Below are 26,852 nucleotides of genomic sequence, written 5' to 3'. Positions count from 1 at the left end.
TAGACTAGAACGACAAGAAACGGAACGACAAAGAACGGTTTCGAAGCCCAGTGCCGAAGCCGCGAGAGTGTGTCTTGTGGAGAGGGTTTTTTCTTTTGTTATAAATATATTTTTTGAATAATAGTAACATGGAAGAGTTTAGATATGGAACAACAATGGTCATACCAGGGTGCTATGCTACCCGGTTCATTTTTTAGTAAAGGATCAACATGTGTTTTTTAAGTGTAGTAGAGCTGTAGGAAACGGGAAAGCTTCAATTGCTTACTATAAACACCACACTACACATAGTACAGTAGTTATCGAAGTTGATGTACGTAGGTTCCGTTGATTTTACTTTGTCCTTTAAGCCCTTCAAACATCTTTTTGTGCAAATATAGTAAATAAAAGCTGTCAGGTTGTGTTAAAGCATAGGTTATTAGTGATTTCTTTTTTGTTAGGTGTTTTAGGTACTGGTAGGCTCTCTACGTAAGGATTTTTCGTCTTGTCTGAGGGCTAGAAGGTTAGTTAGATTTTGTTTTTCAACATTAACTTATTTGACTGGATTTTGAAGATAAGAAAGAGACCACAACAATATCACTTTTGAATTTAAAACGCACAAGACGGCTTATAATTTTTGTTAGTTACTTTCTGAAAGCTTCATTTTAGGAGCTTTTGCCTAGCCTGTCACGATCTTCATTTAGTGTAGGATAAATGGGAACAAGTTTTGAAAAATGTTAAACGTTTGTGCCTTTTTTTCCATCCCACCAATACACAGTAACAAGAGCGTAGAATCTGGCGATAAGGGTTTCAACATGCATGTGAAATGGTTCTGCCTTCTACGAGCTTCAACTGAATTTTTTGTTTGCTAGTGAAGATCGAACTATAACATTCGAGTGCTAGAATCGAAGCACAAATCCTGCCCTGCAGAAGCATAATTTTCGTTGTGATTTGCTGTGAGATAAGTCACCCATAAAATGTACTACCCTTCCCGCCACCGTTCTCTATACATGAGGTTAATACGCTGAGCATCATCCGCTTTTCCATCCATCCACCAAGACGAGAAATTTTGGTGAAATAAAGCAATCGGACGTTCAGCTGGCACGGAGCAGGAACATACACTGCAGGAAATCTGTGGCGTTTGTGGATATGCGTCGCTTTAGAAGATGGTGTCAAACACGGCTATCGATCGGCGGATGCTTTCGTCCTTCGTGCAACACTCGATGAACTCGTCCAGCGTTATCTTACCGTCGCAGTTGCGATCCATTTTCTTTTTTTTTTGTTTTTGGGTAGACCAAGCGAAACGAAAACAAAAGTAAGAATGGGGTGAATGTGTTTTGCCGGAGAGGAGGTCACCCTCCCGGCTTACCTCAAACAGCCGTTCGACCTTCTCCTTGATGGCTTGCTCCTCTTCGCAGCCTTCCGGCACCTTGCCCATCAGCTCGTAGATCGCCGTTACGATTTCCTTCATCTCTTCCTTGGTGATGCATCCATCGCCGTTGATGTCGTACAGGGAGAATGTCCACTGCAGCTTCTCATCGACGGTACCTCGCAACAGAATCGACAGGTTGGCGACAAATTCCTACCCAGGATAGGATGGAAAACAAAACCCAAAATTGAGACGTTGTGCTTCTGACCAGTATTCGGCCATGTATTACGATTGTGGATACGCTACCTCAAAGCTTAATGAGCCATTCCGGTCTAGATCGATGGAGTTGAAGACGTAGTGAGCGTATTGGCCGCTGCTCGCTATAGCATTTTTTTGTTGTGGCGATGAGTTCGGGACGGTGAAGTTGTTTATTTCGTACATCCATACACAGGTCCAACACAGGGCGCCATTTACGAGGAACAGCCAAAAATGGACGAGCAAACAAGAGAGATAGAGCGAGAGAAATACCGAGAAGAGAAGATAATGAAACTGTTAGCCATAATCGACTATTTGGATAGATGCACGAATATGGCGAACAAACCAACAGACACGCATCAACGGCCTCACTGGCCGCTGACATGCAGGGTGTTGTGTTAAATGAAATGAGATACGATCATGAGATGAACATAGAGAGTAGAATGATAAGTTTGTTGACGCGCAAATTGTATTACATTTTGCTACAAAACAAACTGAATGGTGGGGTATAAGCATTAATAAAACAAATAAATCTACAAAAATATTTTGAAATCCGCAGAGCAAGAGTAATGACCAGATATGATTAAAAGCTGCGCCTGAACTTGTGATGTATTTGTTATATTTTACTTAAGAAATAAATGCGTAGTGTCAAGGTTAAACTGTATACTCTTACAAAATAGGCCTGTTCAGGCTTTACACAATGCTTATCATCAATTTTGACCCCTAATTAACCGTCATCTCTAGGGGCATAGCTCAATAGGCTAAACACCCTTCTAGGAAAACTCTCACACGTAAGGGGTTACCGTTGTGGCAAGCAAATGGCGCGTACCCTCCGTTAGGGATTTGGGAAAATGATCCCTTTGACGCCGCTAAATTGCATTTATGCTTTTGTTGGCTTTTGTGTCGGAATCTGGGAACCTTTGAACGCAATAGAACGGTGTGAAGTTTTTGAATGCTAAATGAAGCCATTCAGGTTTCCCCGGGAAGAGCGAATGCTCTATTGGCAGAATCATCAAAGGTCTGTTTGATGAGATTGAGTTTGTTGAATGCTAATGATAATGACGCATTTTTTAACGCTGATGAGCGAAAGGCGGCAAACCGTAAAAAAAAGCTAAGGAACGTGTGTGTAATGGTTTGCGGAAAAAGTTCAAAGCCTATAAAGGTTTTTGTATGAGTAAGAAATAATTCACGTGAGGTATTAAACAGGTCAAAGATTACGAACACTAAACAACCAGGCGCCTCCATCACCTATTCAGTATGCGTAACCGGGCGCCTTCATCACTATCGCCAGCAAACACTTGAACGAAACGGTGGAACCACCGATGGAAACGACTATTTCAGCTCATCTTCCCTTATTCCATATGTGCCCCTTTGTGTGAAAGCCCCATAGTGTACAAAATATATGGCGGCCTCGGTAAAGATTTACGTCAAACGGCGCAGTCCCGTTAGGAAAATTGACATCACCATTACCATCGGTACCTTCGGGCAATTCGTTTGCCGGGCCGTGGTACCGACGGTAAACAGCAAACCTCCATTCTGGGGTGACAAAAATCGTTTTTCCCGCGTGCGAGTCGGAACCGAGCTCGTCTGCAGACGAACCAATTTTTCGCCCCAACTTCGGTTAGCTAGATCTGTGCTTAATTTATGCGCTAAGATTAGCGACGATTTTTCCACCACCGTGGCCTGGCTCCACAATTAACCTGCCTGTCTCTCGTACGCTTTTACCATGCGGCCTACGGTCCCCGTAGAGATTTATGGTTCGAGTGCTGAAATTGATGGCACACAAATGTTAGGCTACCGGTAGGCTTGTGTAGCTGTGACCACAAAACCCCGAACGTTAGTGTGTTAGCGCGTTAGCAAATGGGTAAAGACGGTGAGCTACATTTAACACTCCATATCTGGTCCCTGGTGAGGCAAATAAATGTTTTCATCCATTTGGAATGTGTGTGAAATAGCTGGACTTGCTCTTTTCACTAAAACTAAACTAAAAAAAAAAACTGTGCTTTATGAAGCTTTTTTTTATGCTGCTATTGGTCTCGGAATCTGAATCGTAAATCTGGTCCCCGGCATGTACAATAGAGTGATAGTGCCTTTCCCACATACAAACCAATCGATTATTTTCCCGGCCGGCATTTTTTTACGATTGTTAGCAGACCCTACCGGTTGACCCTTAACCAAAGGTTAGGTCTATCATACTTTTTTTTTCTTTTCGTTGAAAACATTTCCATTTAGCCCAGCGTACACTTTAAGTTCCCCGGAAGAAATGATTTAGTCTTTACGACACACGCAACTGATAAGAAGCGGTTTGATATGGAAAGCATTAAGATGAACTCCTGGACGGGTCCGGGCTACGGTAGGTTGGCGATTTGGTTAACGAATTCTTTGAGCTTTGATTTTATGATTCCTCGCCAGTTGACGAGGAAACAAAGGGACACGCTGAACGAACGGCTCAAGCAGTGCCTGTGTATATCGACCTTTAGCAGTGAGACGAAATGCTGAAGGACCTTTTCTTTTGTGTCATGTAACGTGTGCCCTCAACATTCTTTTACTGAAGGTAAGGAAAAGGTCAAATTTATGGTAATTTTCACCATGCCACTGACCAACAAAAAAAAGTTCCGATCGAACAGAAGGCATAGGTGCAAAGCAAAAGAGAAGAATTAAGACAAGCGACACCTTTGCCGTGCCTGGGCAGTGAGTAGCCGTTCCAGGGTTGCCCAGTTTCTCGTGGCATTGCGTGGTCAACTATCATTTACCATCACTGACCAGCCTCATAAAAATTCCTTTTTTTACACGAGATTTCATCCTTCAGTTTTGTTTGGTTCCTTTGGTTCAGTGCATAAAGAGCCCCTCCATCACAGGTTGTAAAAGAGGGGGCCTGCGCACCCGAAAATCTCGCAATCCGTATCCGTAATGATGAAATTATTGAGTGAAATTTCATGTAGCAAATAAGCACCATTTTTCCTTTTTTTTTTTTTTTGCTCACCGTTTTCACTCGCTTCGCTCAAACGGTGCGTAAAATGGTTTCTCCATCAGCACCGTACAAGCCGGGCCACGAGCTACCGAAGGATCGGCGTTAATGTTGCGAATTTTGTTTTTTTCCTAACGGACGGACGGACGGATTTCACTGTCTAGCGTTAGCTACAACCGTTTCCGCGGTTCTGTGTTAAAATATAAACAGAAAAAAAGCATACCAAACATTCCCAACATTCAGCCATCTGCAAATGGTTGTGAGCAACATGCCAAAGGTGCGCCAGCTGTACTCGGAAAGGTCAAACGGAGTATTGTTGGGGTTTTTTTTTATAGTTGTTGCTTAACATGTCCCGAAGGCGTGGTATTTCCCATTAAATACTTGAAGGGTGTTTTTCCCCGAATTGATCGAGTTCAGTTGTATTCGGGGAATTGATACAAAAAAGTGAGAGTGTTGAATATTGTAGAAAATTAAAGCTTATACAGATTGAATAAATTTAGCTTGAACTATTTACTTTAATATTCGAATAAATAACTGAGAGAGTTAGTCGAAGCTTTAAAAAGCGAAATAATAGCTGAAAACCTGCTCACAGTAAGTTGTTCTGCTTCGTGAAACAATATTATTACCATCATAAAGCCAAATATTTGCACTTTTGGCTCTCTTTCGGCGACCTGGATGATCAGTTGCTTACCAATCAAGCAAAAGTCAAGATTAGATAAGAATCTTTTGGTCAACGTTAAAATTCATCGGCATCAAGGTGCGCCCAGCGTTGGGAAAAAATTTCTTCCACGAACAACGTTAGCAACGAGCTCTGAATGATTGTCACGTAGAGAGCTTTGTCTTAGAAATGGGTGCCATGTTTTCGATAACAATGTCCATTTTCAAGTTCGACGGATGCTGGAAAAATACGGATGGATAAAGCCATCAGAAGTGTTCACAAATGACTGAGAGGTTGACAGTTTTCGCTGTATTTTAAGCACACTCTACAGCTTTGAGTAGCTGAAATCTAGCTTTTTAAAAAATTTCTCCACAACTTCTCCAGAAGTGAGATACTGTATTTTTCAATTTCTTTGCACAGGGATAAATTTAACAGTACGAAGAAATTTTAAATAGTGGCGGCAAAAATGTGTTATTGCTTCGAGGATCTCCGACATACCCTCATCTGGGTATATCGCTTCGTTTTAATTCGATTCGAGTTAATTAAAAGGTCTATGTATCTGATAAATCTCTAGTCATTTCCACTAGTTTGAATAAAAAAAATTAATTATCGAAAAATGTTAACACCAAATAGTTTACACGCTTACGACTCTGAGCATATCATTATCAATAGTCGTACTTTAGCGGAAAATGTATGCTAAATTAGTCAAAGCACCTAAAATCACTCATTTAGAATCCACATCATAAATCATGGTTTATGAAAATCCATGCGTCCACTGACCACAGAACTGGCGCCGAGATATCGAGCGTTAATGGTGGGAACATAATTAAGAACCGCATTTGCTAAACAATAACATGTTGCATTGAATAATCCCAAAATGCAAAAGCAACCGCCCGCGAGGGGACAAGATTAACAGATGTTCCGTTGCAATTGAATGGTAAGCGGTGACGGGGATTGTCACTGGAGCTATGCTGGCAGCAGCAGGGAATGCCGCTTGGTTTTGAATAATCATAATTTACATAATTATGTTTCCTCCCGGAATACGATCAAGTTGACTCCGCCGAGCTCGGTTCGGCAAACTACACAACAAGCTGAAGGATACACTGCCCGCCACAGGGATAGTAGAATACATTTAGGACACGCCTATGGTGACAGTCTGCTGGTGTGTCCATACATTTGCGGCATTCGGACAATCCATCAAGCAGGGATACGACTATGCGATGAAAATTTGAAGGAAAAAAAAACTATGCCCAAACCGATGATGGCTATGGGCGGAGGAGCGAACTGGATCGTCACTGGATGTCTGGAATTGAGCTTTTTTCCCATACCGCACAGTATAGTACATTCAGCGGCCACCACAGCAGTTGTGGTCGGGACAAAAATTTGGCAATTCATTTCGACGACAAGCCACTTATGAATATTTATCGGTTGATTTAATTCGCTTCTACTGTCTGCTTTTGTGTCGTGTCTTCGTTGGTGGTGTGAAGGTTTTTTCTTTTTTTTTTTTTTTTTTGCATAACTTTGCTAGCTTGAAGATGAGTTGAAGGTTTTACTTTTTTGTATTTATCTATGAAACTTGACTTGCCTTTTTGCTCCTGTGTACAGTTTCCCAGAACTTTGGAACGTTTTCAAATCGTTAGAAAAGCGTACCACGCACCAAGGCTTGAGGATAAGTCACAATTTTCCAACTGAATAAATTTGGCTGTCGTTCAGGGTAAGGTGGACTTTTTCGAGGTTGTAAATTAAATGATCAACAATTGATGCAACAAACATTGGTGGATGCATTCTTCACCGTTTAGTGAATTATTACGATGCTTAATTAACAATTATTCATTTGAATAGCAATTAGTGACACTGTTAGCAATATGGCGAGACCATGCAATGCAAGTTGAGAGTGTTGAATATGCTGTCCTAATCGTTCTAATCTCAAAGCCGTCTGAGGCAAGGGGACGGACTCTTCTGTTTGCTATTTAACATCGCACCAAGGCCACAATTTTCACCCAATCTTTGCAATTCTTTGGCTTCGCGGATGACATTGACATAGTTGGACGGACACCCGTGGTGGTGTGCGAGGCGTACACTCCACTGAATCACGAAGCCAATAGCATTGGATTGAGGATCAATCCGACTCGGCAGCAGAGTATCAGTTGACGGCGATGATCTTGAGATGGTAGAGGAGTTCAGCTACCTTAGTAGCTATGGTAACAGAGGAACCCAAGAAACTCGCCATTTTCTAATGGCGTGGGATAATGGACGTTAAGCGAAGGAGAATGAACCACGAGCTTGCTGAACACCTTAGCACTACAGATATCTTAACAGTAGTTAAAGCCGGAAGACTACGATGGCTGAAGCACGTGATGAGGATGCCGGACTCATGCCTAACCAAGAAGGTGCTCGTCAGCGACCCTTAGTTCGGCACGAGGCGTAGAGGAACACAGTGAGCTCTTAAATTGGATCAAGTGGAGTCAAAACTGTCAGAGAACGAATGCAGCCGTGGATGGATGACTGCAGCCCAAGACCGAGTTTTGTGAAAATGAATTGGACACCTGGACATGCTCGTGAAGAGAAGATAACTTCGAGAGTAATGTTGGTAGTCTAGGAAGGAGCAATTGAGATTATTTTTGTTCCAAAATCACCACCAAAAAAGACACAGCGTCCAGACAAAAGCCATTGGTCAAATAAATGAAGATATATATTGCAGAAGGTACATCAATAAACCCTCATTATATAAAAAATATCTTTAGCAAACATTTTTGTTGTTGAATTGACTGAAAATTGAGTTGATAAAGCCCTTACTTCTAAAAGGATGAGAAGAGAAGCTGCCAAAGGACGGATATTTTATCCTTTTTTCCTATTGAAGTAAGCTACATTTCTTTATCCAAAAATTTCATTTCGTATTTAAACTACATCTTTTACATCAGCTTGTCTGCCAGAAATGCTTTCAGTTTGCGCTTTGCAAAAACGTATTTGCGACGTGCCGAAAATGAAATACAAAATTTTATTTCCCTTTTCCCGCTCGAAGCAAACGCTCCCAATGGTTATTAATTTTAATTGCACACCCTAGTGCAATGCTTTTCGTTAGCAAATGTATTTGACCCATCCAACATACAATCGTTCCTGTCGTTCCTCACTCAGTTTATGTAATATTTTCCACATTTCCAACCGCACGTGTACTGTGTGGCGTTTTCGGTTATCTCTCCCCGCTTCTACGATCCTGCTCCTTTACCCTGGGGAACCTAGGGCCACATCACTCAACTATTTCCGTAGTACCATTTTGCAAAACGCACCTCATTCTCCGCCGCTTGACCAAAAACTGCCAAGTCATGGCTTTTTTTTGCCTCTCAAACTAAATAAATTCAACTATTCGATAGCACGGAGCGTATGGTAGTACAAAACAAACGACTTGCAACTTAAGCCCCGGGTTCCATGGGATGCTGTGAGGTTGTACGGATTGGGGAAGAAGTGGAACGTGGAAACATGTTAACTGACGTGCATCGTGTTACTTGTGCGAAACGTAAAACACTTTGACCAGCTCCGTAAGGTTTCCGGGCAAAACTTTACGATGGGAACCGTACCGCACGCCGTGAGGAACCTTTGGCGGAAAGTAAGTGCTCTTGACTCGGTTGGAAAATTTGAAAATATAACTACTTCATTGGGGGAAGGATAGGAAACAACAAAAAAAGAGCGAAACTACTACGCAAAACAGTACGGGCCAACCATTACAAACCGAAACCGAAAGCTTCGATGCTGTATCGGAAGGGTTTCGGGCATGTAACTGATGCTACACCGACAGCTGAATACATTCTTTGCTGCCTCCTATTCTCGTACCAACCATCCGCCACTTTTCCAGCGATGGCAAACCCTCGCACGGTTTGCCAGCTATACTCATCCTCCGTTTCCTGGATGGTTATTGATTTTAACACGCCACACAACAGACGAGATGAAGTTTATGTAAATATATCCACTATCGTGAGCAATCGGTCGGTGCGTTTTCTCGTTGGTGATGCGTTTCTTTTGCGGAAGGGATGGGAAGCTACCCGATCCTCCTCCAAGTCGAGCCAAGCGTGCCGTCTGTCTATCGACGTGCGGATGAATATTTATGATAACTGTGGTAGGTTGTTCGAGTTTACTTCATCGTGTATTGCCGTAAATTTGAAGATCGATCGGTTTCACATTTTACGCAACCGTACGAAAACGTACGCCAAACAACAAATCCCGTGGGTAGTGTCTGCCCAGAAGCGATCCATCTACGGCTGGTCGGGTTCCGTTCGAGGGAGGTTTTTATTTCTCATAACATCGATTGTTTATCTGGCTTGGTTGATGATTTTTGTTTTGTTGTTTTTGGGTGAAATTTATTGACCTAGTTCAATTACCTGCTCCGGTTATGATTTTATTCTGTTATTATAAGCTTTCCTTGTTGAAAAATTTATTTTTCCAAATTTTTATCAGACTGTTAAGTAGCTTCAATGATTATATGTGACTGCATTCTATCATGATAAGAGGATTATACAAGAAAAAACACCCAGTTTAATGCCATGTTTTTTGTGAGAAAGTGTACGATAAAGTCCCATGTCGAAGTTCGGCAGTGAATGTCAAAGGTAGATCGAAAGTTTCATTCTCGGGTCAAGCACGTGTTTCGTGTTGTTTTGCTTGTTGTGAAGAAAAACTTTCACCCAGCAGTGGCGAAACTACTCTACGTTGTGGATTTGTGGTAGGCTCTTTTCTGTTGTCGTTTCATCATTGGCAGATCAACATAACACCAGTCGATTAGCATAATCCTACTGCAGGCTCAACAACAAACAGCAACTTTTTTGTTTCAGCAACATTGTTGAAGTTTGGTCTTTATTATTCTTGTTAAAAGCAAGCGACACTTAGCACTACGCATTTTGAGTTAACGTGTTATGAAAGCTTCGAATCAATTATTATTACTGTTGTTAAAGACAGCTTTCATTTAATTGAGTACAGTCATTTTATTAGCCATCATTCATTTCTACAAACGGCAGGACTGGAGTTCAAATCTCATCCGGACCGTTCCCCCGTGTGTGGACTGACTATCCAAATACGTGGTATCGGCAGTCTCGTAAGCCGTTAAATGGACGGCGAGACCTATAGAAGGTCGTTAAGCCAAGAAAAGAGAGAGAGAGAGAGAGTCATTTTATCAGCAATATGTTTTTTGTATACTTTGTAGTTCAAATTTTTGAAATCATTTTCGAATATTTGATCCGCTTTGTCAGAAATTCGATCACTTATTTTGATGAATAAATGTAGTTTTAAACTTTGTTTTTAATATAAAAAGGATAATTTCTATGGAGTCTAAGGAACATAAACCCATTACTAAATCTGTCATCTTCTCATATGAATCACTAGAACCACCTTTGTCATATTTTGGCATCTTTATTATTGTGCCTTTTGGGCGCAATAAAAGGGGCTAGTGGTTATGTTTGTCTTAAACAAGCAAGTTAAGTATTTTATTCATAGTATTGTCTTAACCTGTACTCTCTATCTGTTAAGATCCAACCAAAAATGTCAAGAAATGCCCTATTCTAATAGATATACCTCTCATCTTATAGCAACGCACGCATACATGTAAGATTTTTGGAGATCTTTTTTAACAACATTCAACTTTAGATCTAACATAAAGGCTTTAAAGTAATATGCATTCTACGACGATGTAACGATATGCATTCTACGATGATATAACGATACTGAAGCTATTTGAAACAATTGCATCAATTTAGGGAAAGGCGACATGATTCTCCAACCAATCTGGAGATCGAATGACGTACTCTCAATTTAAGATACTTAAACTGAGGCTTAACGACCTTCCAGTTCACACCAACCATCGAATGGCTTACGAGACTTGCCTATACCACGTAGTTGGACAGTCAGTCCACACACGGGGGGACGGTCCGGATGGGATTTGAGCCCCGATCCTCTTGAACTTTTCCTAAATCTTCTTTTTTCTTTAGCTCTCTTAAAATTTTGTATGCAGTAAAGGATAAGGCTTCACGATATAGTCAACGTTACATATTTGTCCTATTAACACTCTAAAAACATTGAGATTTTGTGTAATGTGTTATGACTTTTGGAAAAGAACTCTCAGCATTACTTATAGCTGTTAAGGATTAACAAGGCTTAAGGCTTAAAACTTGGATGATCAATGAAAGACAAAATTTCTTATGCAAATATTATTAACATTATTCTAGATAATTGGTATATAATTGAACAAACTCTCTCTCACAATATATAAAAAAGATAGCCTTTCAGACGACCAACAGGTAGGATAATCCTTTTGTCCATAACAACCCAACCAAACAAACTACCTGTTGCTTTGTCTAGCACAATTTGGCACAAAATTTATAACACCATCATACCTTGCATTGCCTCACTATTAAGTGTTAGGTATACATAATAAACGTCTCATAAAGTTATGCTACAACATCCCCAACGAATGGTGGATCGTGGAAACCAACGTCCCGTGGCCAAACACAAAAGTATCCTTCTGCACCAGGCAGTTCGTGTCACTTAATGCGTGTTACTTGCTTTGACAGGGCATTTATTGCAATCGCAGCTCACCATCAATTGGTGGCTCTTCGTCGAAAACTTACAATTGTTCGCTGAGAAAAGAAGCAATTGCTACAAATAATCGCTGATCTCCATCGCTTAGCGACTTATCGCCATCACCCATTGCTAGGCACTTTCCTCGAATAGCACACATTCAAAGGCAAAAACTTGATCAACTTCATAGAAAGCGGCTGGACTAAGTTAAAACGAGAAATAGAAAAACTCGATAAAAGAACCAAGGTTTTGCTCGTACGTGAACCAAACTTTCTGATGCCACATTTCCATTTATGTACCTCTCACATGTGAATTGTGAAGCCTTATAACGGATGATAGAAAGCTTTCACACCTTTTGCATCAGCAAAATTTATTTTTCCAAGCTTACGAAACCTAAACTTCTTCCCGTTCTGTGTGCGCTGCTGGGGGAAATCATATTTATAGAAGCATAATTGAATTACATGCATGTCTTTTCTTTTTGTACAAACACAACATCAGCAGGTCGTGCAATGATGGTACGCAGAGTTATCTTACCGGCTTTCGTTGTTACCGGCTTTCGTGTGGCAAGGAAGAATGTTTTATATGCAACTTTTTCCGGTTTGTTAGCTAACTAACTTCGGTACCGGCATTTTGACCGGTACACCAATGGAAAATAAAGCACCCCGGATGAAGTTAATGACCGAGAGAATGCCCGCCTCACGCAAAACCGTGCCAACGTCTTGTGTTTGCCCGGCAAAGGAAAATAATTTACATTTTTGTTACTCTTCACATATTTTCGGTAAGATGTACACGATTGTTGTGGGTAACATGGCAATAGGAATCAACATACCAAACTTGCAGAACTCGACAAAGCAAAAGTGTCTTGCGTGTACTCTTTTTGCTACGACAAGCATGGTGTTTGGCGTTCTCAAGCCTATTGTAGAGTGGTTTGCTTCAGCGGTTATTTTGAAGATGTGATGTTAGCATAATCCGCAGCGTTAGCATTTGTTTTACACAGGGTTTTGTTTGATTGAAGAACAATTGGAAATATGTATGCGGGTTATTGGCATTATATATTTACCTTTGCGTACATGTAGTAAGTTTATACTATGCTTTATATTTTTATGCTCGGAGCTACCTGAGGACCTCACAATTTGTATTTTTATTATGTCCCGAAATTCTAAATTCCTTAACGTACCATCTTTTACGTTATTCTTGCTCAAAATATTGCATGCCGGAATACTGAACTTTGGCATAGTATGCACGACATTTATTACAGGCATTTTATAGTTTTTTACTAGTAAATTATATTAGGAGTCACTCTTATTCACTGCCATTTTTCCGCAGTGATGACTGACTATCCAACTACGTGGTATCAGCAAGTCTAGAAAGCAATTATACTTCCTAGTCGAAAAGTTCCAGCCGTCCACAGTATATAGGCGTACAGCTCTCTTACCTCAAATAGCTTCGTTTTCAAATAAAAAGCTTCACGTTAATTGTATGGTAAGAGACTTGACTTTCACAGTAGATTCATCTCCCAACAGAAGATGTAGTCAAAGCAGTCTCACTGAGCTCAGATATCCCTTAGTAGTCCAATAGAATCTATCCGTGTTTTTCTTATTAAGTACCTGGGTGTATTGCTTAACTCTGGCCTAACCTTTTCACATCATTTCGACTTCATAGTCTGTAGGGCTCGGATGACCCTTGGTGTGATTAAGCGTGTTGCCCAGGATTTTCACGATGCCTCTTGTCTCAAGGTACTGTTTGTCTCTCAGGTCAGATCGCTGCTTAAGTACTGTTCTGTGATCTGGTCGCTCTCGGCCAAGATCCATAAAGATCGCCTCGAACGGGTGCAGAGGTGGCCTTTACCTTTACTAGGTTTGCCGCCAGAAAATTTTTAGTAAAGCAAGCCTATACACTACCTTGTTATGACGTCAGATGTCGGATAGATGGATTAGTTTCCCTCGAATCCCACCGTGCCAATGCCCAATCCTCCTTTATTGCATACCTCCGGCTAGATTTGTATGTCTCCTCCTTTAACATTCGTACTTGATCCTCTCTTCTAGTTCCTTCGCAGGCGCACAGCAGTAGGGTGAAAGAACTCTTTACTGCGTTCAGTGCAAGCCTTTAACTCTATGTCCCACATTTTTGACTTTCACTTTGTCTAAATATCCTATTGTTCCCGTCTATCGTCATCCTTATCCTCCATCGTACTATCCATCGTAATTTTTTTTTTTCGTTAGGCTAGGTTAGGTCAAGTAAGGGTAGGGCATTCTTAAGTTGCATCAGTTTTTAAGCAAATTTGGTTAAGCTATTAGGCGAACAAATAAATTGAATTCAGTTGAATTGGCTTTCTTTCTTAGCTATCCTTCTTGGCTAATATCCTCTTGCCCAGATCTTGTAATGCACAGAACTCAAAAAGTTTATATTCAATAGCTAGGATCAGCATCATTTCCGCCACTGGCCCTTCCAGTTCTGGAATCATAACTACTTTATATTTTGTGATGTAGCATTCAGTTAGCTTTAACTCCCTTTCAATCGGGTCTCAAAATACAATTAGATTATTATAAAAAAAAACATTAAGAATAAATAATCAATTGCTTGCATAGCTTCAAAATAATGTAACGATAAACGTTAACTTACTCAAACAATAGATTTTATCTCTAAACAACCTTTTTTTGATAATCCTAAATACGACTCCCTTGCTATGGTCGCAAATCCTCATAAAAAGATTGGGTAAGGAAATGATTAATTTAATCGAGGTCATATTTAAACGCCAGTGTCCAATCATTCTGTTTTGCGTCCGATAGCCGCCTGCTATAATAGCAACCACATCAATCGATTTGCTCGAATCGTGCAGGGTAAATCAAGATACTCGGGGCTAAAAATATCAATACCCCTGACCCACATGTTAACCCCCCCCTCCCCTCTGCCTCCTCCCTAACTGTGATCTTTGACCGCACGAAACAACCGGCTATCATAATATCGCCGGAAACGGCTTTTCCCTGACTTCGTCTGCTGTTTGCTCAACGAGATCGTCCATCTTTTCTGCGGCCAATATTATTTTAGGCATAAAAGCAACACAAAAGCACCGTCTGCCGTAAGCCGGTGGGTAGAGTAGTACATGTTTTTAAACTCACTTGCTAATTAGTTCATCTCAGCCCCGGGCACAACCAATCTATCCGTGCCTGTTGCTTTTGTTTGTAAACCAGATGTTTAGCTTTGTGAAAGTTTCAACGCCACCAAATGGTTGAAATTGAAATTGAAAATGTAAAAGTAATAATTACACATAAAAAACATGAAAAAAGAATGTACGAAATTAATACTTAGCCCTGACAAATCGGCCCGAAACAATCCGTAATATCTTTTTTCTGCCATCGTCCGTCGTCCTCGTGTCATCGAGGCGTACGAGACAACATCAAATGCGCGAAACAAATGGTATCTGCCTGTCCTGGAGCCACATTACAGATGACTGTTGTCGTTTTGCTTTGCCGAAATCATTATTTTTCCTTTGTTCGGGAAATATGTTAGCATTGTGTGTTTTTTCGTCCCTTTCTTCACTAAAGCTTTCACGCGGTTTTTTAACGTTTCAGCAGCTATGTAAGAGGCTTCGTATTTTTGTTGGGACAAATCCATCAGTTCGTTCTGTCACTCCGTGTGATAATGAAGGTGAGGAAGACCTTGGGTACATTGTTTTGGTTGATATTTTTTTGCATTGTGTGCGATTTATTCGCTTCCTTCCTTTTTTTTGGTCATTCATTCATTGGATGTAAACAAAATGAACACGAATTACATTCTTCAATGCTGTGCAGCTTGGTTACTTTTTAAATATTTTTGAAAGCAAATTTACTTGATTTGATGCTTTTTGATTCTTCTATTTTGATCTTAAATCAGGAAATGCTTCTTAAATTAGCCTTTGACCATATGACATAGGAATACGAAACCACTTTAGAAGAACAGTAACTAATGTGATTCTATTTTAATGGCTTCTAATGGCCTAGACGCAAACAAACATCCATAATTTAAGACGCAAATTCATCTTAAACTGTAATAAATGACTGCAAGAAGTAGAAAACAGTACGAAAATACCCCTCAGATTGAGTCATAGAGCAAAATATTAAACGATACTGGCATCAAGCCGTTAAAAAAGAAGAGATTTTGTAAACGGTACGTGAATGAGGTAATCTTGGCGTTTTATTATCAGTACCCAAAAAATTAAATTAATAATTTTTCGTCAGTTGGTCGCTGACTACAAATTCGGTGTAATTTATTTAGACTTTAACGTCTGGTAGCTTAGTTTAGCAATTGATAGTCCTCATACGAAATACTATCTAGAATAAATTTCTATATTTTTATGCGAGAGTTTTGTACAGAATGGTTTCTAGTACGTCAGTACTAGAAACTACTCCCTCTGTATATTGTATGTATTTATCACCATTTTTCTTCGTCTTTGTTGACTTTGTCTATTTAATCTTTGCTGCAACACTACTTTAATTCTCTTTTGCAAGGTTAACACATTGATGGTGCTTTCAAAAACCCCCGTCTGTAATAACAAATTGATAATATACCTCACAAATGGTCATTCAAAATATTAAACAAACATATACACCCTAAACTCCATGAGTATCGTGCAACAGAAAGCCATCAGGATGGAAATAAAAATGAACATATCACTAAGCTGATCGTGATGGGCAGTAACGATGCATATTATTGCACAGCGCTCACCAAGCGAAAGCAATATAAAACGGCTTAAGGACGCAAACTACAACTGACACATGCAAAAACGAAAGCAAAAAAAAAAACAAATCTGGGTCATCCATAAATGATGCGAAGTCACATCTGCAAAGATTGTGCCTGCCAGTGCGGACCGAGTTGCCCACCAACACGGTTGGTGGGCCATTGAACCGAAAGAAACATCAGCAGCAAACATACTCTACTCTACGGACCGTTGCCGCTACGGATTCGACATCAAGGCGAGGGAAAAGGATGCCCGACGGGCAGTCGGACGAACACACGGGCAGTAAACTACAAAACGTAAAACGCGAAACACAGACGGACCGGAAGCAGCATCTACGGATGGCCCTGTTTACTTGGTATCCTTACCACCGAGCGGGAAGAACTGTGAATAGATGCCCTTGAATGTTTCCTCCTTCACGATGCCGGTCGGACATTCGGCCTTGAAGCCACGGTATATTCGCTTGATCTCTTCCTCGGTAAAGCGAGCCGTCCGCGTCAGTTCGACCAGCGAGTCCGGATAGTAGCGTGCCGGTACGGGCAGATCTTCGGCTTCCGGTTCTGCGGAGGGAAAACAAGAGAATGGGAAGAAAGAAAGAAGAGCAATGAGAAAAGGCACGTGAGCTACATGAAAGGCAAAAGACTGTAGAGCAAGAACCAAAACAAAAAAACGGAGTAAATAAATACTCATCATGCAATGGGCACGGTTCTTGCCAACGGGAGGCTGCCGCCAGCTGGAAGAATGAAAAGTCTCCCGCAGCCACGGAAAGCTGCTTCGCTCGAATAATCAACACGAAATGTTGAACTGTTCTGGGGAGATGAGTTTTCCTGGGGTTGAGGCACTTCTCATTAGTGAATGCTATTTGCATGGTAATGGATTTTTAAATTTGCATAAGAACGGTGACAAATAAATGATGCTGTTTCGTTCCCTCGCTAGAGTACATTTGCTTCTACTGATACCGAATGTCGTAATCTTGAGAGACATGTGTGATCATGAAATGTACTTTAAAGGTCTGTTGGCAGCATCTCCATTTGAACTATTTTTGGGTACCGAATGGGTTAAAGTTGGACACACAACAACTGTGAGTGATGTCCTTGAAGCCTTGTATTCATGGTATCTTAGCAGATCGTGCGTTTATTCGAATGACGGCCGGCATGTGGTTGAGGCCTCGGATACCACGACATAGATAATCTTCTATGGTCTTTTGCCGTGCGAACGGATTATTAGTGTGATCCTCTCCCTCAACTCCTATTGTTTGCTTGTCTTATGTGTGATGTACCTTGCTTGTATGATGAATGATGTATGGAAGAATTAATGGAGGAAAGCAGGAGTGGATACCACACCTACAGCCACAAGATGCGATAGAATAGATGTGGATCACGATTAAGACACCCGCTATGGACAGCATTTTAATCGTGGTCTAATGATTAACATCGAATTTTCTGAGTACACCCAGGAAAAGGTGTCTTCCCACGTTAAAGATCCCCGCTTTGAACAAAACTCTTCTTTTGGATGACAGAACAACACGCTAAGAAGTACCTGGAATCAGGTGCCCTTTCACGATTCGGAGACGCAAATGTCCAAATCAACTAAACTGAAAGGAGCTTTTATTAATACGTCCAGGCCGTTCTCATGGATAAGAAAAAAAACTGTATGTTAAGTATGGATTCAAAGAAAATGTTTTAAATATTTAGAAAAGTATTAGTATGAGAGGCACATTACATTCAAATTTATTAATTTATTCATTATTAAGCATGACGTCAACACCACGCGTGATGACTGAAACAATGAATAATATTTGAATTTATGATGAAAAAATTATAGATAGAGTTTTACTATCGATAGTTTTTTGAGGCTAACATTGAACAAAAATCGGTAGTTTCATGCAAGAGATTATTTTCGTCGTCGTGTTTATTAATTAAAATATTTTTTTGGTATATGGATGAACCCAATTGCTTACAGTACTTAATCAATTGAATTAAATTATTACAGTAAAAAAAATCGTGGAATCACCATTATATCGTCGACATAAACTAAGCGTTTATGTCGACGATATATATGTCGTTAAGCAAAGAAAAAAAAAGTTTTCTTTTACTGTGTCATTTCATAGATAAAACTTATGTTTAGTTAAATTATTTTAAAATAATTTACAATATGAAAATGCTGCTCGAAATATAATATTATTTAAAGCCGGTTATTTCACTATAGAATACATAACATTCATCATATTAACACATAAAACTCGTTCTTCATTAACTAATTAATTAATTACCGCTATTGAACCGAATTGGATAAAAATTTAAATGAACGAACAGTTTTCATTAAAACGAATAATCAATTAAGTAATACGTGACTCACGCTCGTTCACAATGGCTTTCTGCGCCACTAGACTTACCGTAAAATTGCCGAATATTTAAAATTCCCATCGTTCACTTCAAAATCTTCAACAACGCTTATTGCCTCAAATTCAAAATTAAGCAAAAACGAAAAACAAATCAAACACCCACTTGGACACGGTCGAAAGTTGGCTAAGTTTTTTCCTTCCGATTTTTAATTAGCTAGCCGAACAGACCCGAAAATCAATTGTTCAGTGCACCACCAGGCGCCTCCACCGTAGAGTTGAGTTTAGCATTCCAACCGAATTGGAAACCGCTTTAATGAATGGCGTTGCCTTTGAAGTGAGTGGTAGAAGCAAATGATTACAGTAGTTCAGTAGAATTTTTCGAACGTTTTTCTACTCTCCGTTAGGGGAACGTTATCGGCCAATGTGCCACAATCCAAAAGGACATGCGATAATGAAATGCAATTGATGTAGGATGAATTTTTTTTTCTATACGGCTATGGAACGATCACACAAATGAACTTGAAACACACACTGCTCTACGCCACTACTTATCACGCACTAGCAATGACTACTTTCATGCACACCGTTTTTTAGTGCGATTACTTCAGCTTAATGTGGAAAAATCGCCGCCTCAAGGTTTTCGGTTCGCTCGTTGTTTTACGCTCGATATGGTTTGCTTCAAACATCACCATGATGATGATTCATGCTATGAATCTCACCTTGCTGCAACTGTTTTCTTTTGCTCACACGCACTCGCACACCGTGATTACATTAGGGGGAGGAAAGCTTGTTTGACGCAAAAAGAAAAGCAAAAGCCTTTCTGATTCGACACACACACGAGTCGTAATATTTGGTAAACAATATGTACACCCATCGTACACAGCACCTTACACGCGCGTGCCCTGTCACAGGCAATGGAGCGATCTTTCACCAAACGCAGCACCGAAACATTAAACAGACCCTGACTAGTTTCGGTGTATGGGTAAGTTTTTTTCAATTCAAAATTAATGCGTGTAATCCATCTAATCGAAAAAAAAAAACGACGGACGGAGCTGTTCGCTGGAGCAAAATTGAACAAAATTCAAACTCAATCACGATCGCACACACATAACAGTGAACAAATAGCAATCGATCAATCCTTCGATCGAAACTCAGAACCTCGGCGAAACGAACGCAATCGTTTTACCATCCAATAGGGGCAACGATTGAATGACGACTAAAAACACGTCAAACGATCGCGAGTGATCACGTCAGACCACAATCTCCCGCTCTCGAGCGTGCGTTAGTGTGTGCGTGTATGCTAACTTCTCCTGCACGCGTACATGCAATTCCGACTTAATCTACACCGCTGCCGTACCTCTGCCCGTGAGCAACTCGAGTGCGATCGCGTCCCGGCGTCGACGTTGCCGCCTGTACTGTCTGCCATTGCTGTCGAGGGTTTCCGGCGCTGTCAGTGTAATGGCGGCCGCTCCTTCCACTGTTCCGTTGACCGGTTCGGGCGGACGATCGTCGGGTGGTCTGAACAGCAGACGCACGATCGTACGGTAGCACCAGTCCAGCACGGTCGTACCGGGTCGACCGCGTCCACACATTCGGACCGCGAGCGTCCGCTGGCTCGTTTCGACTGTGGGGCACGCTTTGTCGGCGATCGAACCCTGGCGCCGGGCCAACAGCTTGTGGACGTGTTAACGGGCCCGGTTTCTCAGCATCGTACGCACACCTGCGAAGCACACCAGCGCGGTTTGTGTCTAAATCTGCGCGTGTACATCGCGATCGTTTGCTGGCGGGTGTTTGACAAGTTGCCGAAACGCAAGCAGCGATCATGAACATCAGCAGACGGAGTGGAAATGGTTTCATTCGTGACTCCATCGGTCGACTGCTCGCTGGACGACGACGACGACGGTGTTGGGGGTGTTATATTTATACACAATACACACCAGATGGAATGGTACCGTCGTTATTGGGTGCAGTTGGGCGGCAAGTCGCGAGGTTGTTTCGGTTACAAATATTGTTTGGTGAGAAAACTAGTGTAATGATTGGCATTAATATTGGTGCAATGCATCACGAAGTAAGGTGCACGTTTCAATTTCTGAGAAAACAGAATAAAACCTGTGCCACGAGTCTTAGAATAAACATGCACTTGTGATTGTATTTTATTTATTAAAGGCGATAAGTATATTTTGAAAATACTCTGCAACAACTAGCAAACTTTTATTTTTACTCCATTATAAAAGGGGAAAACATCAGTAAAGCGACCTCCACGACCAAACCTGTTTTCCACGACTGTTCTCCACTACCAAACTTTTACATCCGTTATGCATTATAAGGACATATATATAGGAGATGCATGCTGCAACAGTGATCTTAAAATGACATGATTATGATCTGTGAAGCAATTTTTTTCAGACGTAACAATTGCTTTTATGAGCTTTAAGGTACAGCTTTCAAGGTAAAGAAGGAGATTGTTGGAAATGATGCCCAAGTGTTTTGAAAAACAGAGAGGATTTAATAGTATTTTTTATATTTCTGTTGTACGTTTTATAAAATCTCGAACAAAGAATAAATGTCATTTCATAGTTCATATGTCACGCTACAAGTTTAGTTGCATAGAAAATCAAAGCGTAAGGCTTAAACATTTCATCCTAAACAAGTATGGTCACATAAAAACGGTGCCATCATATTTAACTACAATGTATCGAATAACATAATTGTTGCTAAAATTTATCTTCTATTGGTCGGGTATTATTTTCCTGAAAGGAACATCAAATCCCTCAGGGCACATGAAATTCATCCCCTCAAAGGGCATTAGCTATAATCGTATCAAAATAATATCAATATCTGTGCGACGTGTCTAACCAAAAAGGTAGCTTATTTATCATTCCATTGGAATGCAGAAAAAGTGTCCGCAACCAACAAAATCCAAGGCGCGACGGGTACGACATTTTGCATGTGCCGTGTTGGTGAAAATTGTCATATCATATTCCTAAGAAATGGAATGAGAATTCAAAGAAACGTACCCAAGAACTGCCTCAAGCCATTAGCTCCAACTGAGTACACAGACACACATACACACACCACAACTGTTGGGGAACTTTCCTGTGAATCGGTACAGGTTTTCTTAACGGTTGACGATTCGAACAAACCTTCACCATCCAAACTGTCCTCGACTGACGATTTTTCGATGCTCAATGATTAGCTGTCGAGGTTTACTTGTCAACTCGAGAACGTCATCATTAATCAATCGTTCTGTTATTGAGCTGTTTTGTCAGCCGATCGTTTCGGCATGCTCGTCACAACCGATTTCCTACCGTGCAGAGTAGAAAGAAAAAACCTTAGCTCAGTGTGTGTTTGTATGTGTCTTGGATGGTTCTAAAGAAAACATATCTCTACTCAGACCCCGTCGATTCCAGCCATACTTGCCGTTCGTTTCGGTCGTTCAAACACCACGACCTGATCCAACCGCCAGGTCCGGGAGGGGTGAGCAATGTTTATGTACCGTTATTTATATGGGTGTTTGTGGATTTGTAGATAAACAGAGAGGGCAACCGAAGGCGGAAGGTAGGTACCCCGGCCTGGACGAAGTGTTTGTTTATCCTGCGTCAGTAAATGGATTAGATAGTTAGACAAATTTGCCTGTGCTTCGATAGCACAGGTCCATTCGCGATGCCTTGGTCCCTGGTTGGGTTGGCTAAATAATTGAGTGGCACGCGTAAAAGAGGTGTGTTTCAAACGGCAGAAAGCAGCAGTTATTGCGAACACCATAATTTGCCTAGGTGTATCTTGTTTTGCTCGACCTTCTTCGGGGGAGGGGTGTGAGGACACAATGGGTAAAAGGAATGTGTATTAAATTTGTTACTCACGCTACAAGGGTACGGCAAACGGGTTAAACATGTTGTTCAGCTGTTGTGCAGCTTTATTTTATTGGATCGGCAGCATTCGCCGCAAGGATCTAGTACCGTGTAGTAACATGATGTGTATTAGGCCCTAATAAAACAAATCCAAAAAATGATTGTCATAATAGCAATCGCTTGTGTATCGTAGTCCAATGTTGCTTTTTCGAGCATTTTTCTTTAGCAATAATCATCTCCAAGTGTAATCGAGCAGTGCTCGATTACGATTGTCGCTTTGTTTGCTTTGCTGCTCAGGTATTTATCATTGTCACCAAACCGAACGAAACCGCTGTCAACAATCGGCATAACGCTTCACTTACTTTCCGATGATTCTCTAAAGCGATTGGAGAAGACCCACACAGTTCACACATCATCAGGCTCCATCGTATTGAGCGTTCTCACAATTCCTTTCCCTTCTTTTTCTTTTTTTTTTCTGTGCTATAGAATCGATTGCACACTTTAGACGATGTTTGATTTCACACACACACTCATTTGAAGTACCGTTTTGTTACACTAATGAAGTGTGTCAATGGGTAAACACTTCAGCCCGTGCATGCCCTGCACAACAGCAATAAATCGAGTCACAAATGAACATTCGCTTCTTTGCCGAGTTTTTCTTGGAAGAATATTATGTAACAGGGGTGTTACGAACATTGAAAGTTGATATATGATGAGGCTTTTACGTGGCAATTAAAAAAACAGACATAATTTGCTTGGTGAGATTTGTAGCGTGCTTCAAGTTAAGTGAAGCACCAGGCGTCTCCATTAGAAAGCATGACTTTTCGAGCGTTGATGAGATTTGGTTGCACAAGTTGTGTTGTGTTTAATGGAGCTTTAGCTTACGCTCATTACTCATCTATAGTTCGACAGTTTCGAGGAAAGTGTTGATACATTGATAAGCTGATTTTTGACGCTGAGGCAATATTGATCGTTTGTATGTACTTTTGCATGTCAACAAAACTCATACAACGTTTCTATTTAAGCAATTTTGATAGTAATTGGTAAAAGCTTGCTTACAAGGCGATGTGCTATCATTTCTTAGCTATCTATTGATAGAGAACTCGTGATCAGTGTTGTATAGTTGGCTTTAGAGGTAAGTAAACTCTACTATTTAAAAAAATAGCTCCGCACTCTCAAGCATTTCGCCTCCACGAGGTAGCTCTTCGCACTCTTCAAGCCCTTTGCTCTCACGAGGTAACTCCTCGCCTTCCGCCTTTTTTAGTACTCTTCAAGCTCTTTGCCCTTGTGAGGAAGCTCTTCGCACTCTTCAAGCTCTTCGCCCTCACGAGGTAGCTCTTCGCGATCTCTTCTCGATCACGAAGAAACTCTTTGTCCTGGCGAGGTAGCTCTACGCTCTCTTTGTATCTCTTCGCCCTCACAAGGTAACTTTTCGCATTCTTTAACCTCTTTGCCCTCATTAGATAGCCCTTCGCGCTCTTCGAGCTCTTCTCGATCATTTAGAAGCTCTTCTCCTTCATGAGGTAGCCGCCCTTCAAGCTCTACACCCACACGGAAGGCGAGTGTTCGCACTCTTCAAGCTATTCGTCCTCAGTGAGCGCTGAACTACTGAGAAGCCTCACCTTTAACAAGTTGGTGAATAGCAGCTCACTCCTCTTTAAAAAGAGCTACTTTACACTACACTGATGATAAAATATTAAATTTTTTTTTAGTAATGGAAAACCATCACAAAATTGTTGGCGCATAATAATGAATCAAATGGGGAGCAATACGAAATTATTATTGAAATCTCCAGTGGCCTCTAGTGATTAATAATCATTGAAACATAAACATGCGCTTACATTGTTTGACGAATGCCATTACTTTCATACCAATGTACTGAAACAATTTCAAACGTTAATACCATCCCATAGGCTCCACCATAATGTCAATTGCTCAATCAATCGATTCCGTGAGGAAAAAAGAATGAAATAAGATACATAATAATTTATTGCACATTACAGCTCAATGCCTATTTTCCATCTGACGGAAATTACATCCGGTTCCACAAATAAAACAACACTTTCCCAATGAAACTGGTCGTAAATACATTTCAATACGCAAAATTATTACTTCCCTTTGTTTCCTTCACTCTGGCAAACCAACATGACAGCAATTTAATTCACAAATGCATGATACATCATTGGCACCTGCGTCTTTATGCAGTGGAAGCCGTACCAAAGCTTTATTGTTACGACGATGAACTCGTTCAACATGCCCCACCACACGTAGATTGATGTTGCAAATTAATCAGCGACCGGACAAGCGGGGTTCACCCCAATCAAGTCACCAATTCGATTTGGGGGAAAAACATTTTTGCATACTAAATGCAATTACCAACGAGGTTTGATTGCATTTCAAGAACACGACACCCGCCGTCCAACACAAACAAACCCAGCAAAAAGGATAAAGAGAATCAACAGGAACAAAAACAGTGCACTTACTGCTGCTCGCGTCTGGATCCGCACCGTCCAGGATGGTTTTGATGCGCTTGAAGAACTTCCGGTACACGGACTTGCCTTCGCCCTTCTGGTCCTCCCGGCTCTTGTGGCCCGAACCCTTTTTGCCGTCGGCGCTGGAAGGCTTTTTTCGGCTGACCAGATTGCTACGGGTCGATTCGCGCAACACAATATCCACGTTGGGCTGTGGGACCGCTGACTGTTGCTGTTGCTGCTGGCACTGCTGAAGCAGGGTGTGCGCCTGTAGCTCCTGATGCTGCAGCTGTTGGTGTGGTGGCTGTTGTTGCTGTTGCTGGGCGATCGGTGGTGATTCGCTGATAATTTCGATCGCAATTTGCTGCTGACTCTGCACCGAGAGTACCTGCTGCGAGCGTGTCGAGGAGGGTTTTGCCACTGCTTCCATGGTTGAATTGGCAGAACAAGTTCTGTCACACGTTTTAGGAAGTGGAACGGTAAAAAACACACACACTCACAAATACTGATGGACACTGGCAGTGGGTTCTGCCTGGGGAAAAACGAACCACTATCACTAGGGCTGTTTTCGCACGAGTGGTTTCACACCTGCATAAACGTATCCGGCACAACCCGGTTTGCGCTGGTACGGGACCGTACAAGGGACCGGTATTTGGTTTTGACTGTTTTGCTACACTCTTTCACACTTTTCGATAGTTTTTCACCATGCACTAGACAAATCGTAGGCGAATGGAATGGGGCGAAATCGTACTTGACGGTGAGGATTTTATGGTCGAGCTAAGCTGAAGTGTGTCGGCCGTGATTGGGATATGATGTGATTAAATATTAAAACCAAGTTTGCTTCCCACTTGAGACGGACGAGCAGGGAACGGATTGAATGGGAAGAAAAAGTTTGCCTTGTTCGTAGCCGTTGGCCGGATTTTGATGATCTAAAAGTAGACAATAAAAAAAGAGTTAATATTAGAGCAGTTTGCTCAATAAATAAAGAAAGGAAAAGCTACATTTTCAGTTTCGAAAAAGGTACTCCTTTTATTGAGGAAAACATAGAGGAAAACACTCAAAATTATTTTTTTATAAAATTTTTTATCTATAGATGAATGTTATAGATAGTTAAAGTTATAGATGAGTTTTGAGAGAATCTAACCTTCGAATGGGTAGAGCTAAAGTCAGACACACCGGTCTTAACATGTTTTTTTTTATCAAAAAGTCCTTTGACGGCTCAGAGCCACGGAAAAAATTGACTGACAGTTAATTATCACGAGAATTGTAGCTAAATTTTCGGTAAATGGCAGCGTATTTTTCTATAGGTTAGGTAAAAATTTACCATGGCAGGCCAGTTCAGAACTTTCAACAATTCAACAATGAAAAAGTGATGAAAAAGAGTAAACAAATTTTCGAATGATATTAAGTGCGTACATGATTGTTCGCTTGGGTTATCATCTGTGAGTTGCAAATAAAAAAAATTAGAGGCTAACTTATGCTATTCCTTAGGATCTTCTAAAACACGAACATTTTTGATGATTTTTTGATACAAAACACAGCTAACTTTTTCATTTTGATTTTTTCTCTAATTCCAATACTTGCAAAGTGTATTTGAGAAAACTCATTCCTGTGCCATTTGTCATTTTACCTTTATTAAGCTACCTATAGTACTTTGTCCTGTTTGATGTCAATCCCAATTCCATTTTGTG

At 40.9% G+C, this 26,852-nt stretch overlaps 2 protein-coding genes across 3 annotated transcripts in view; one reads left to right on the top strand and one right to left on the bottom strand.

The window, feature by feature from the left end:
* Positions 1 to 26,852, top strand: part of LOC126565684 (uncharacterized) — a 343,737-nt gene that overhangs the window by 117,973 nt on the left and 198,912 nt on the right. The gene's annotated exons all lie outside the window — the stretch shown is intronic.
* LOC126565000 (Kv channel-interacting protein 4-like) lies at positions 1,120 to 25,633 on the bottom strand. 2 transcript variants are annotated; one of them, XM_050222135.1, is made up of 5 exons: positions 25,174 to 25,633; positions 16,867 to 17,058; positions 1,652 to 1,725; positions 1,346 to 1,558; positions 1,120 to 1,246 (listed from the first exon to the last, which is right to left on the bottom strand). In XM_050222135.1, the coding sequence occupies exons 1-5, from the start codon at positions 25,589 to 25,591 to the stop codon at positions 1,136 to 1,138; spliced, it is 1,008 nt and encodes a 335-aa protein (XP_050078092.1). In that variant the 5' UTR covers positions 25,592 to 25,633; the 3' UTR covers positions 1,120 to 1,135. The 2 variants fall into 2 exon arrangements, with proteins under 2 accessions (XP_050078092.1, XP_050078093.1); XM_050222136.1 differs by lacking the exon at positions 25,174 to 25,633 and adding an exon at positions 20,200 to 20,480 and having other exon boundaries at positions 1,126 to 1,246.

This window comes from Anopheles maculipalpis, chromosome 3RL, assembly GCF_943734695.1.
Source record: "Anopheles maculipalpis chromosome 3RL, idAnoMacuDA_375_x, whole genome shotgun sequence".
NCBI classification, from domain to species: Eukaryota; Metazoa; Arthropoda; class Insecta; order Diptera; family Culicidae; genus Anopheles; species Anopheles maculipalpis.
The sequence above is the reverse complement of the archived record's forward strand: the minus strand, read 5'-3'. Positions and strand labels throughout refer to the sequence as shown.

Excerpts from the sequence above, each read along its gene's own strand:
- LOC126565000 (XM_050222135.1), bottom strand. The coding sequence starts at position 25,591 with ATGGAAGCAGTGGCAAAACCCTCCTCGACACGCTCGCAGCAGGTACTC. Across the intron at positions 1,559-1,651 it reads ATGGCTCATTAAGCTTTGAG|GAATTTGTCGCCAACCTGTC; the intron begins GTAGCGTATCCA and ends TATCCTGGGTAG. Across the intron at positions 1,247-1,345 it reads AGGTCGAACGGCTGTTTGAG|AAAATGGATCGCAACTGCGA; the intron begins GTAAGCCGGGAG and ends CAAAAAAAAAAG.